Source organism: Pseudorasbora parva, chromosome 1 (assembly GCF_024679245.1).
Source record: "Pseudorasbora parva isolate DD20220531a chromosome 1, ASM2467924v1, whole genome shotgun sequence".
Classification (NCBI taxonomy): domain Eukaryota; kingdom Metazoa; phylum Chordata; class Actinopteri; order Cypriniformes; family Gobionidae; genus Pseudorasbora; species Pseudorasbora parva.
The window spans coordinates 8,968,471-8,982,917 of record NC_090172.1 but is presented as its reverse complement, the minus strand read 5'-3'; the positions used below and the strand labels follow the sequence as shown (position 1 = coordinate 8,982,917).

Genomic DNA, 14,447 nt, shown 5'->3' with positions numbered 1-14,447 from the left:
GCTTAAAAATGTTGTGGAAACATGATACATTTTATTTTTCAGGATTCTTTGATGAGAAGGTTCAATGGATAGCATTTATTAAATAAATTATCTTTTGTAATATTAAAAATATCACTTGTGATAAATTTAATGTAGCCTATGTCTGATCAACAAAAGTATTAATTTCTCTCTTTTTTAATTTTACCACAAATGTTTGAATGGTATGGTGGTTTCCGCAAAAATGAAGCAGCATGATCATGAGCAACAAAACTGTTTTCAACACTGATAATAATCATAAATGTTTGTTGAGCATCAAATCCTAATATGAGAATGATTAGTGATACTGAAGATTGGAGAAATGATGATAAATTCAGCTTTGATCACAGAAATAAATGACACTTTACTATATATTCATTTAGCGAACAGATGATGTACATCAGAATATTATTTCATTGTATTACGTTTTTTACTGGTTTGAACCAAACCATGAGGCCAGTGTAGGTTAATTTACCTATAGGCACTTATAGGAAATCGCACTCACAGAAATTGACTTCTGCATTGCAAAATAAGGTGGATACAGCATGGTAAACATTTCCTTGACAATTTGTCACTTGGACCTTTTCCACAGTTTGATACTAATCCTGCTTATGTGAGCTTACATGACAGGCCTTTGCACAAATACTTTTACGGCTTCCAGCAAGCTGTCAAGACGTACCTTTCGTTCTTCCAGCACCTTCCTGTTGCCAACTGGTTATGCCTTGTCTTTCTTGACTTTGCCATTACACGTGACTCACTGACCGGTTTAAACACACATGGCCTTCGTTTGCGGTAGATGTTCACCTTTTTTTCCCGCCTCCAAGAGTGAATTGCTTTCAGGCGTTTATTTTCCTTTCTGAAAGGAAAAAAAGGCTCCCTGCTTGTCAAGAAGTAACTTGTCCAGCAACCCCTAGCAACAGTTGCCATACCAATACATTTCCCCTAAGCCTCTTTTTTTGTGTGACTATTTTCCCCATGTTTAACATCTGGTGTGGGTGGAAATTGTCTCTAAACTTTTAATTTAATTGCCAGTGATATAGCACACAAGATATTTCACCTTTTCTTAGTTTACAAAACTTTATTGGCAGCCAAGCCTTTACTGCAAGACTGTATTCCGCTATTTTCCCTGTGCAATGGATGTTAGGGGGCCATTGATACCATGTAGTGCTTGTTATAGTTTATACTTTCGGTGTGGAGGTTTATAAATCTGCCTAAATGTTGTTTATAGTATTGTGGCCTGTGAGGCGTGTTTTGTTAACTTACTAAACATGTAACTTCAAGCACCTGGAGTGCATGTTAAGAACCCATCAAACCCCTTGATAATGTGCAGGGGTTGTGTAGTAAAGAAGCGATCATTTCTTTTGTCAATGTTTTCCATCAATGACACGCATGCTAAAAGTTACTGTTATTGATCTGGCATTCTCGGTACAAGAGAAGTTGCTTAAACTGCTCTCAACCCAAATAGCACTGCAGTCTTTTTATATTACACTCCCCATTATGCTATACTTGTTTGCTGTAAATTTAACTTGGCTAATATAAATATCTATGTTGTAGTGCATTTTTTAAAAACTTTTCACCAAAGAATTCCTTCTAATCTGATTTGATGGCAAACTTGAGTCAGTAACAACTCAAAACAAGGGAGACAATTGCAACCAAATCAATCTGATTTCATTATAAAAGCCAGTACATGCACACCGGTGATTGAACAGGAGTTTAAATATTTAATGTTGGAGGCTGCAACATTGCTTCTTGTTTTGGACACATCAGCACTGTGTTTTCGGCAAAAATGTCTACAATTTCAGAATCTTATGGTTGACTAATTTTGTCCAGCCCCAAAACTGGAAATTTTAGTGGAAATAATTCTTGTACATGCCTGAATCCTTTGTATCTTCCTGCAGTCGTCTATCACCATGGGAACAGTGCCACGGGTGGCCACTACACTACAGATGTCTTCCACATCGGTCTAAACGGCTGGCTGCGCATTGATGACCAGGTGGTGAAGATCATCAATCAGCATCAGGTGGTGAAGCAGACTGCAGAGCGCACTGCCTACCTGCTGTACTACCGGCGTGTGGACCTGATGTAGAAACCATACTCGTACAACACACGCACACATTCAAACACACGTTTACATGTGTGTGCGCGCGCACACACAAACACACACACACATGTACACCCACACACACACACACACACACGACAGGAACACTGCCCAACTTCACGATTGTCCTCCCTTCCTTAACCCTGCTATTCCAGAGAGCCAGCTTTTCAAACTTTTTCTTTCTTATTTGGAAGAGGAAAAGACATGAGATGTATCTAAAGACTTTCCTGTAATAGTGTTTTCCCCCTCCGTATACGGCCTTGCTTGGGTCTGGAAAAGTTGAGGGGAGAAATGTTAGCACTGCAGAACGCTCCAGTTTGGAGAGACAGACCTGAATCACTGCTTATGTTCACAGCCTCATGTTGTCTGGCCAGAGTGGATCCCTGCTGAAAGAACTCAGACCCGTTGAGGCTGATGGACTGCTGGAGAATATCTTTCTTTTTTTTGTTTTTGTTTAATCTACTTTTTTTAAATGGCATAGAAAAAAAATATGAAGTGTTTTGCCTTTTAGCAAGGAGAGTTGTCAGCCTAATTTGCAGCAGTTAAGTGGAGCCTGTTAAGTTCTTGACTAGAGCATCAAAGTGGCCCAACACCAGCAAGCTTCCAAAATTTGTGTAGGTCTCAATGTAGGAGTTTGTCGACGAGCAAGACACTCAACTCCACCAACACCACCACCACAACAACCTCTTCTCTTCCCCATTTCCCTATTACTCCTGATGCTTCAGATTACACAAGTCATGGGAGGGAAAAAATAGCGGGAGGGTGCTGCAGTGTGCTGAAATGGTAAAAAGCAAAAAAAAAAAAAACTAAAAAAAAAAACTAAAATTGGATTTGTTTGACCTTCAGTGTGATTTTTGGGTGTAGGATTAGAATGACTATCTTACAATTTTAATGCGCTTTAGGATATAAATGATTACAAAAGCTTTGTGCACGTTAAAATATAAAACTGGTCGATTAAAACGTGGGTGTGCATCTTTTGCACACTTCTTGCAGATATTTAAGTTTTAAAAGTATTAAAAACGCAAAAATTTGAATCTTGGCGGTGGTTACCTTGATCAGCTCCCTGGGGGATTGCGCTTGTTCTTTAGGCTTTGTGTGTACTTTCATACGTTCATGCTGGCGAGATACAGATGATGTCCAAAATGCCATCATGAACATTGACTCGCATTTACTTTTTGTCCCCTCTCGCCATCCTTCATTAGTTCTGTTTGATCTATTTCCTGTATCATATGAATAAAGTGTATCCACTGTCCACTGACTGCCTTTCGATGTCAGTAGAGCAGCAATTACTGAGCCACTCCTGCCAAGTTTGAGAGGGAGCTGTGTTGAGATACATCTGTTTTGCATCTCATTCTGTATGTTAACCCGCTCTGAGCAATCAACCTGTGATGTACATGTTGAGGCTCAGTGTGCAGTTCTGAGGATATCATCTCGGAATGGGTAGAAAGAAATGTTTCTTACTGCAGTTAATTCGTTGCTTCGAGGTGAGATCAGCTCTGCCTGATGAAGCCTGAAGCACAGTCGCAGATGCGCACAAACAACGAATCATGTTTGCATCTGTTTCAGAGACCTTGCATCATCAATATTATACCTGATTGTATTTAGTTGAATTTTGAGGTTTTTTTTCTTCTTCATTCCCCATTTGCATACAATTTCTGTTCCATTTAAATTGATATTTTGAAAGGAAATGACCCAAGGTTAAAGCACAACAGTGAATAAAGTTATACAAGTACTATGCTTGACCTTATTTTATTTTGACTTTTTTCCTTCTTTTTCTTTTCTCCTTTTTTGTTTGGATTTTTTTTTTCTCCACAGAATAAAAGTACCACTGACATTTATATGTATTTAACTACCAGTAAAATTGCTCTACTTCCTTAGTCCCATGCAGACCTTTTAGCATTTTCGAGTTGAAAGTACTGATGATTTGTTGGTAGCTAAAAGAATCATCAAATAAGCTAAAGCATATAATAAAAGTGGTTTGAATAAGTTTGAAATCTAAAGAAAACTGCACACGTTCTTGTTCTGCCTGTTCATTTATTTTACTGAATATACCTCCTAAAGAAAAAAAAGAAAAAGACAAAATCCTTTCTGGGAATGTTTCAGGCTTACCACTTGGTATATTCAAACTTTGTATACAAGCGATGAGGTGTGTTGCAGCCCCTCACAAATGCACTTTGTTGTTGGCGATTGTTGAAAGTGAACACGTCGCTTCCAGGAACAGATCCTTTGAGCTGAGCTCTTCACACAGTCCTGCCTTTGACCACAGGCTAGGCTGGTGTGAACTCATCTTTCCACTCTAGGAATACAGAGCATGAATCTCACTTCCATCTGAATGATCTTATTTTATCCTAGCACTCAGAACCTTCCTTAAAATCCATGTAATCCCCCATCGCTTATTTCATTTACAGTCATTCGGGTTAAATTGTGTACATATGAGGTCTGTTTTTCAACTGAGTGATTACAGTTGCCAAGTCATGTTTTGCTGTTTGACCTTTTGAACTTCTTGAATTTGGTTTATTTGAATCTACAGAAGGACACAAGGAACGCATACCCCATGAAAAACCAAAGGATAAAGAACTTGTATAAACAGACACTGTTGCCTCATGCTAGAAGATTAAAAAAAAAAAACCTCCCCCCATGTGCACCATTCAAGAACTTGACCTGATTTCAGCTGACATGCTGACTCATCAGGATAACCACGGTTTGAAACGGTCAACACCGGATGCGAGTGACATGACATAAGCAAATAGAACCCATTATAATCCGTGATGCTGTCTACACTGGATGCGGCATGAAGCGACACAACAAATTCCTGACTGTAAACTGATGCCCTGTTCTACGTCTCGCGTACTTCAAATGCTTGCGCTACTTTTGACAGAGTGAATGGATTTGCACTCGTCGCTTTGTCGCATCCGGCGTAGAGACAGTGTGAGTGTCGGATAAAATGTTTTGATGCCTATTTGGTCACATCTCATGCACCCATTGTATTTGTTTCTCTTGTCTGTTTCAAGGTAAAACTCTGGTTTCATGTACAAGTTCAACCCTTGAGACAGTTTCCTTCTCTTCCTTTAGTATGTCGGTTGGGAAAAGTCCTGGTGTATAGTTCAGATGATGTCTGTCTTTTCAGTTTGTGCTTCCTAACCCTTGTGTCTGCTGAGATCTTGATGCGTTGGCAAATTGAGCTAAATACAAACTATATACTGTCTCATCCTTGACCTTCAGCCTTCTACTTTTTTTTGTCGTCAACTGTTCCAATAAAAAATAAATTGTGGCAATGCTTTATTTCTATAGCAGATAAATCTGAAGCCTTTCAAATGGGGCTATTCAAATAGTCTTTTCCCCTTCTCTTGAGGAATGTGCACCGTAACCACAAGCAAACATGAAATAAAGAGAAACCAATCCTTGCGCATGCATTGTAAACTAACCAAAGTGGGTTGAATTTCAGAATTTCTTTTCTTTGTGTGTCATTCAACATTTTTGCCATAGTTATGTTCTCAGGCTGACCGTTCTCCATGCTCTTGTGGCTCAATTGGCTGCCTACGCGTCCAGTGTGCAGTTTTTGGGTTACGTGGCCTCATCATTTGTCTTGTAAAGGCTGTCTCATCGTTTTGGAGACTGAAAGAGTGCGCCCCTCCATGGTTTTCTACACAGGTTTGGTTGTTTCTCCCAAACATGCATTCAAATGTGATGTTTTTCTTCTATTAATGTTAAAATACTGTTTAAGACTAGAGTGCACATGCATTTGTATGTATTTGAATACGCATATATTTGTGGTCAGAATTATTGGCAACTCTGGTAAATAGCTAAGATGACTAAAAATAAATCTGCAGGTTTTTTTGTTTTTATACACGATCTGTTGTTTAAAAAAACCTAACCTTTCATTGCAGTTAAACAATTTAAAGTTGGGGGTAAATCAAAAAAATCAAAAATGTTTGGCACAATTGGCACCTTTTTATTAAATACTTTTTGCAACCTTGTATTACCAAGATAACAGCTCAAATTTTTGCCGATAATGGCTGAGGAGTTTGGAGAACAACTATTGAGGTCATATACCATTCTGCCATACAGAATCTCTCCAGACCCTTCAGATTCCCAGATCCATTTTGGTGCTTTTCTTCAGTTCACCCCACTCATCTTCTATAGGGTTCAGGTCAGGGGACTGGGACGTTAATTACATTTTTGTGGTGATTTGTTTTGGGTCGTCTAGCAGAAATTGTCAGGTTTTGATATCTGCTGGTAATTGCTAGAATCCATGATATCATGTATATGACAAAGGTACCTCCAGCAAAAAAAAAAAAAAAAAAAAAATGCCCATAATAAAGATCCAGCTGTATTTTTAACCATGGACACGGGGCAGTTTGTATCCCTATTCGCACCAAACCATCTGGTGGGTCTTTCTGTCCCCAATTCTCCAGCTGTGATCCTTGATGAGTCTAGAGTATTTTCTTTGGGTTTACTCATTGTGATGTATAATTAAGGGAATTGTGCCTTTGTGTTTCCTCATATTTATACTCTTGTGAAACAAGAAGTAATAGAAAATGTTATAGTCGGCACGTTGCGATTAAAAAAAGTCAATATTAATGGTGATACTTAAAATATTTTATTTATAAAATATACTAAGGGTGCCAATAAGCTGAAAGTACTACTTTATTATTTTATTCTATTTATTTATGAAAGATCAAAAGGATGAACAATGCATATTTATTTTTACTCTTTCAAAAATCCCTGTTTTAAAAGTGGGTTTAGTAAGATTTGTTTTGTTTGTCTTATGCTTCTTTTGCTCATCTAGGCCTCATTTATTTGATAAAATACACTCCTGAACAAAATCTTAAGACCAGGGGATGCATTGCAAGTTTTACACATTTCGCACTAGTGGATCATAACCGGGTTGTAAGTGCTGCTTCAAAATCCCAAAAGAAGAAACAGGAGCAAGAGACAAAAAAAAGACAGTAGGCAATTTATTGAAAGTGCATTTAAACTCAAACAGGCCGTTCATCAGCTGATTAAAAGTTTAAGACCATAGCCTTAAAAAGGTCAAATCTGCACAAAAATATGGCTTTCATGGCATTGTCCTTCAAGCAGTCACATTGTCAAGATCTCCTGATGGCAAAGGCAAAAAGGCTTTCTCTCTTTGAACGTGGTAGGATTGTTGAGCTGCACAAGCAAGGCCTTTCGCAAAGTGCCATCGCTGCTGAGGTTGGACGCAGTAAGACAGTCATTTTACATTTCTTAAAAAATCCTGAGAGTTATGGGACAAAGTCACGTGGTAGACCCAAAAAGATTTCACCTGCACTGAGCCGCAGGATCCGACGGGTTGTCCGTGAAGACACAGGTCGATCCTCAACCCAAATTAAGGCCCTTACTGATGCTGACTGCTGCCCAATAACCATAAGACGTCATCTGCTAGAGAAGGGCTTCAGGAACAAAAAAAGTCTTCAAACAACACGTCTCCTCCCACGACAAACTTGCCCGTTTACAATTTGCAAGGGAGCACCAAAGATGGGACATTGAAAAGTGGAAGAAAGTTTTATTCTCTGACAAGAAAAAATGGATGGTCCTGATGGCTTCCAACGTTACTGGCATGACAAGGAGATCCCACCTGAGATGTTTTCTACGTGGCACAGTGGAGGAGGCTCCATCATGATCTGGGGTGCTTTTTCCTTCAATGGGAAAACGGAGCTTCAGGTTTTGCAGTGGCGTCAAACCGAGACTGGCTATGCGGATCTGTTGCAGCGGGCATCCATCTTGACCAAGGGCCCCCGTCTGTGCGGTAATGACTGGGTCTTTCAACAGGACAACGCTGCAATTCACAAAGCCTGCCTGACGAAGGACTTAACGTTGCTCTTTTGGACCATCCTGCATGTTTCCCTGATCTAAATCCCATTGAGAGCATTTTGGGATGGATGGCAAGGGAAGTTTACAAATATGGACGTCAATTCTAGACCGTGGATGCCCTTCGTGAAGCCATCTTCACCACATGGAGCAACTTTCCCACCAGCCTCCTGGAAACAGTCGCATCAAACATGCCGAAACGAGTTTTTGAAGTGATCAACAAGAACAGTGGGGCTACTCACTCAGTTCTTATTTGACACTTTTGGTACTGTTGTGTGGTGTTTTTTTTTGGGCTATGTTCTTTTGATCAGCTGATGAATGGTCTGTTTAAGTTTAAATGCAGTTTTCAATAAATTGCCTACTGTCTATTTTTTGTCTCTTGCTCCTGTTTCTTCTTTTGGCATTTTGAAGCAGCACTTACAACCCGGTTATGATCCACTAGTGCGAAATGTGTAAAACTTGCAATGAATCCCCAGTCTTAAGATTTTGTTCAAGAGTGTATACTGTAAAAACTGTAAAAGTATTACAATTTAAAGTATATTTTTTCTATTTGAATATATTTTAAAATTTAACATTCCTGCTATGCAAAGATGAAATTTCAGCATCATTACTTCAGTCTTTAGGGTCGCATGATTCTTCAGACATTATATTATTTGCTGCTTAAGAAACATTTTTTTTTTATTATTAAAAACATGTGCTGATTCATATTTTTGTGAAACTGATAGATTTTCAGGATTCTCTAATGAATAGACACTAATTAAATTTATAGCATCTAAATACATTTTGTGTCCATGAATGCATATCCAAGTTTAACCAGAAACTTGCATTTAAAAAAATAAAATACAAAGCTTACTTTGTTATTGAAAGAGGAAGAGGGCAGCTTGTTTCTTTATCAATATCCAATGACCAATGTCACAGGTGTGAACTATGATTTTCCACAAGACATTGCTTGACAGAGGCAAAGGATGTCAGGGAGATTTAGTTTTGGATGGTTAAAAAAGAAGGGGGAAAAAAAAGATTAGCTCTGTGCTAACACATGGACTAAAAGCCACAAAATTTAGATTTAGATTTCATTGGGGTCTTTAAAGCTGTTGTTGATTTGTAACTTGAATACCCCGCCATCATATTGGACCCTGATTGTGGGCTCTTATAATGATGTAGTATTACTTCCTGATTGCCTTGGCTCCTTGAACAGACCTTAAAGGAATTCTGTTTAGAAAAGAGGAAAGATCTTTTACATGTTCTTACATCAATAAATCGTCTTGGTGCTGTTGCTGTCCATCCCGTAATTAGCATTTGACATGGAGCAGTTCCCTTCTTCCCCATCCAGAGTTGGCACTGAATCCGGCTCACTCAAACAAACTGCAGGCATCGAGTCTGGAGTGCGCAGGAATCTTAAACATGTGCCTCAGCCCAAGGAGAACAGCATATTCAAAACAGACAAATTGTTTCTAATGGCCATGTTACAGTGTGGATCCTGGCACAGCGCTCCGGTAGTAGGCGTTAGGACACCGCTTTGAAATGAACATTATGTATTTAATGTACTGGAAGCACCATTCTAAGTGGTTTCTTCTTTCTTCATGGTCAAGTTTTTGCTGAGCTATGAGAAATGCCAAAGAAATACTTTTTTTATGTTCATAAGGGGAATCTCTTGAAAGGAATAATTTACTTAAAAATCCTGTTATCATTCACTCTCCCTCATGTTGTTCTAAAGCCATAAGAATTTAATTCATTTTTGAAACACAAATGAACTTGCTTTTAATGAAACCTGAGATTTAGAGATCAGGAGCCAGGCCTGTCAATGTAATACTGGGGGGATTTTATTCTGTGCGGTGTTATTTTATTATTATTTATGAACCATTATAGTATTTATTAATATTTTCAATGACCTTTTTAGTTTTGTTTCAGTTTTCATTTTAATTTGATGTGCAAGGGATACATTCATGAGCACAGAAAATAACCTGCATTAAATCTTAATGTACTTTGCGGAGGCAACCATCCTTACATTCAAATCATTTAATGCACAGCTAGTCATGGATTATCCTACTTTTACCATGGTCGTTTGCCAGCATTGACTACTTAAAGCTGTTATTGATTAGCCTAGAAATCTAGACGCACCCTAGCGGCAGCAAGTCGAATCTGCCCGCGAGTGTCGTCTAGCAACTCTCAATACCCTTCTGAGCTGTATTCGCCTAAGTCTTGCCGGGCCAATCATATCATGTATAGAGTCGGTGGGCGGGGCCATAATGATGACGGCCGAGTTGCGTTTGCGTGCTTCTAGTAAACACAAAAACTGGCGAACGGCGGTCTTTCGAATCAGCTTTGACCGCAACTCTGGAAGACTTGGAGTGAAGCTTTTCTCTGAGAAAAGAACAAAGAACGGCATTGAAGTCATTCTTAAAAAGGGAAGATGTGTTCAGAGTTTTGCTGACTGGATACGGTAAATGTTTAATCTATCAACAAGCTCTGCTTCATCTTCGTTGCTCTGGTTGGTGTAGCGCTATCCTATTGCGTGCAGAGGGAGTTTGAAAGACAACCGTTTATCCCGCCCCTGGGATTAAATCCTGTCAATGGTGAGTTTCCAGATCAAACATCTGGATGTGGGTGTGGCTTGTCAGGCTAGTTATTGATGTTTGCAGCACAATATTTAACCAGGGGCCTATTACCATGATGGTAGTTTAACAAACTCAGGGTTACAGGATTAGTTTCGAATTAACAAAACCAAACCGATCTATTCAGGCTTTGTTGGTCCCATGATGCTGATTATCAGCTTTCTCTGTCAACTCAGGCTTTGATTCTGAGTTTAGGAGTTTAGCTGTGACATCAGCAGTCAACTGCCAATCACATGCTGTGAAAAGCAGCGTGATTTGTTTCTGTCTTCTGCGGAATATTACATGATTGAAAAATATGAAGAATTTAAACATTCACACAGCAAGAAAAGAGCTGTCTATGAAAGAGAAACATCTTGTAAGAAAAATCTTATATGGCAATGCAAGCAAAAGTTAAGGTAGTTTTTTTAAATAGGCTATTTATATTAATTTGAATAAAGTTTAGTTAATTAATTAACTAAAATGATACATGTGTAATTGATATATTAATGACATCCATTATATGTAAATCATTCAAAATTATTATTATTATAAATAAGCATTGTTAAAAGCCAGACATTTTAGTTTTTAAAAACCATTTGCTATGTAGTAACCTTTAATTTGGAGTAGAAACAGGGGGAGTGGCTTTATTGGATCAGAGGTGTGTCACTTTACTCGCAGCTGATTGGTCCAATATCAGTTTGAGATCTCTTATCCTGAACATAACCTGCCCTGGAGCAGGTTAGCTATGGAGCATAAGTTACTATGGCAATAAACACAAGTAAAAAACCAGACCACTTTAATGGTACCTAAAATCCCAGGATTGGCACAAACTAAGGTTAAATATATCTGGCTAGCCAGCTAATCCGGCTTCATGGTATAGACCCCAGGAGTCTGTCCATACTTCGCTTAATACTTCTGAGATGATTTGACAGATCCCAGATCTTCTAATTTGGTTCTTCAAACAAATTTTGTGGCTTGCATAAAAATATCTGAATTAATTTATCTGAGATAACTGCACGTTACCGTGTCTCCTGAAAAGGGCAGATGCATCGATACTCTAAACCATGATCCATAATGCAGTGATTGGCTGGCGGCAACACAGCAACGCAATGACATCATAGAATAAAATAAAAAAAACACCTGAAAAAATATATATATTTCTGGACCTTAAGGTGCACTATGCAACTTTCTTTCCACTGGAGGGCGCCTATTCTAAACAAAGGCGTAGTTTGATGACGCCAAGTGTGAGCGCAGTATCTTAGGACATGTGGTCTTTACCTCACAGCCGGTGGAAAATAGGACTCTAACGAAATGAAATCATGTTCATGGATGCGGTTATTAACGTTACTGTAATATAAAGCAGAGCAGGAGCGAGTGTTGTGGAGCTGAGCATGGCCGCTGGAGAGATTGTTATACAAACACACGAAAAAAATTTTTATTCGTGATTAAGCATGCGCCATTTATCTCTTAAACTCTGGGAAAGGTGTTCAGTGATCCAGTAATCGAAATCATTCAAACAGTCCAAAAACAGCGCTAATGTGAAGAAGGCCAGGCTGATTACATCAGACATATCAGAGAGAATAGAGACTCGCATTGCATTTTTAGTGATTTTTTCATTCCAGCTTTAAAACTCAAGTTCTGTCGTATTCTGACTCGTACAGTAAGTGCGTGAGAGTCTGATGTACAAACAACAAACCGTGTGTGTGCGCGCTCTAGATCACTGATCGCACGCTGCATTCATGTACAGACACATTACATGTACATGTGCATTGTTTCCACACACACTCGGAAGGATGTTTTGTCATGTGTTATACGCACTCAAACTGGATGATTTTTTTTTTTTTTTGTGTGGTGAGGAGTTCCTTGAGATATGAGGGAGCATCACCATGGATGCACTGGTGCGTAAGGAGAGAGATCTTGTACTCGATCCTGAACGACACAGGAAGCCAGTGGAGTAATTTGAGAAGGGGGGTGATGTGGTCGTATTTGCGCACCCTCATGAGGATCCTAGCAGCGCTGTTCTGAACACACTGCAGCCTCTGGAGATTTTTGCTAGGGATGCCGATAAGGAGCGCATCATGATCAGTCAGGTTTCTGGCCTGTTGCCGAGAAACACAGAGTTTGAGCTCCCTCCAAAGATTCTCTATTGGGTTTACAGATCCACTCCTTGGTTATGCTGGCTGTGTGCTCCGGGTCATTGTCATGTTGGAAGACCCAGCCTCGACCCATCTTCAATGCTCTAACTGAGATTGTTCCCCAAAATCTTGCAATACATGGCCCTGGTCATCCTCTCCTTCATACAGTGTAGTCACCCTGTCCCGTGTGCAGGAAAACCCCCCAAAGCATGATGCTACCACCCCCATGCTTCACAGTAGGGATGGTGTTCTTGGGATGATACTCATCATTCTTTTTCCTCCATTGGAATTATGACCAAAAAGTTACATTTTGGTCTCATCTGACCACATGACTTTCTCCCATGTCTCCTCTGGATCATCCAAATGGTCATAGGCGGGCCTGGACATGTGCTGGTTTAAGCAGGGGAACCTTCTGTGCCATGCATGATTCCAAACCATGACGTACCAACACTAACTTTGGAAATGGTGGTCCCAGCTCTTTTCACTTCATTTACCAGCTCCTCCCGTGTAGTTCTGGGGTGATTTCTCACCTTTCTTAGGATCATTGAGACCCCAAAAGGTAAGATCTTGCATGGAGCCCCAGTCCGAGGGAGATTGACAGTCATATTTATGTAATGGGGTAGTTGTAGGACTACAAATTAGATGGACTACGAACCCCATGAGTCAACATACTATAAAAGGAAATCGGATATGTTGGTGCTTCCTCTTTGTGGTACCATGTGCTAGGTTTGAAAAAACATCACCGCTTCTCATGCTTGTATAATGGCAGATGAAAAGACCAGTGATTGAGCAGCATAGAACTGAAATGTGATGGTAAGGGTTGTGATTTATGATGAATAGATAGAGAGAATATCTAGTTTTAACATTTGTATTTGCTTTGTTTTAGTGTCCTTGAGGGAATGGTGTTGACTGGTGCCTCAGAGAATTAAGCAGATATATTTAGCAACACAGGTATTTCTATTAAGTTAATTTACTGAATAGGGAGATTTGTTTTTAAGGTTTTTATATTGTAATTTGTGTTTTATGTGTAATGGTTTTAAGGGTTTTAATTCCTAATCTTTTATAGGGTAATCATGATTTGTATTTTCTTTGTTTTTACAGATGATGCATGATTGCCGTTTACTTTATTGAAAGTGTTTATGGCTAAATGAGTATTTGAAGAGAGACTAATATTGATTGGTGTCTTGTGTATCAAAGTGGCAAAGTGTTTGTGTTTTTGTTTTGTTGTCTTTTGTTTTGTACTCATAACCAGTGGGGTTCCCAGTGTCTTATATATGGTTTACTCTGTTAAGATGGGAGGGAGCAATTTGTAGTGGTTTGATTTGATTTACTTTTGCTTTGGAGTTTGGAGTGAAGAGGTGTTTTATTGGTGATTTGAGTGTGCACTTACTTGCAGAGCGATTTCCATTGAATATGATTGGGAACCCTGTCTGTAATGGTTATAAGTTTGTTTCTTTGTTTTTTATTGTTTTGACCCTTTGCCAGTTCTGGTTACTTGTGGGGCTATTTGTGAATGTTGTATAATAAACCTTGTTATATGTGCAAAGAAACACACTGTGGTTGTTGCCCTTTTTGAGTTCTCCTCATCTCTTGTTAGATGATGGGGTTACAAATGGCGTAGTCGGCAGGTTGTTTAATTCTTGGGCAGCACTGCAGTGTGTTTAAATGTGCAAAATTTCTCTCTTCTTTCCATTTTCTTTGTTGATAGCCATTTTTTTTGTTTGTTTGTTTTTTTTGTTTTGTTTTTTGGTTGTGTTGGTATTTAATAGGTAA

At 39.1% G+C, this 14,447-nt stretch overlaps 1 protein-coding gene and 1 long non-coding RNA gene across 5 annotated transcripts in view; both read left to right on the top strand.

The window, feature by feature from the left end:
- usp10 (ubiquitin specific peptidase 10) overlaps positions 1-3,853 on the top strand; it is a 62,392-nt gene extending 58,539 nt beyond the window's left edge. For all 4 annotated transcript variants that reach the window (XM_067417100.1, XM_067416955.1, XM_067417186.1 and 1 more), the window contains one exon: positions 1,914-3,853. In XM_067417100.1, coding sequence (XP_067273201.1) covers positions 1,914-2,101 — 188 coding nt within the window. In that variant the 3' untranslated portion in view covers positions 2,102-3,853. The remainder of the gene's footprint in view (positions 1-1,913) is intronic.
- A 9,520-nt stretch (positions 3,854-13,373) lies between these two features.
- On the top strand, positions 13,374-14,211 carry LOC137082980 (uncharacterized). The gene is made up of 3 exons (XR_010906437.1): positions 13,374-13,487; positions 13,561-13,625; positions 13,776-14,211. It is a non-coding gene; the product is annotated as an uncharacterized lncRNA (long non-coding RNA).
- Positions 14,212-14,447: the final 236 nt, after the last annotated feature.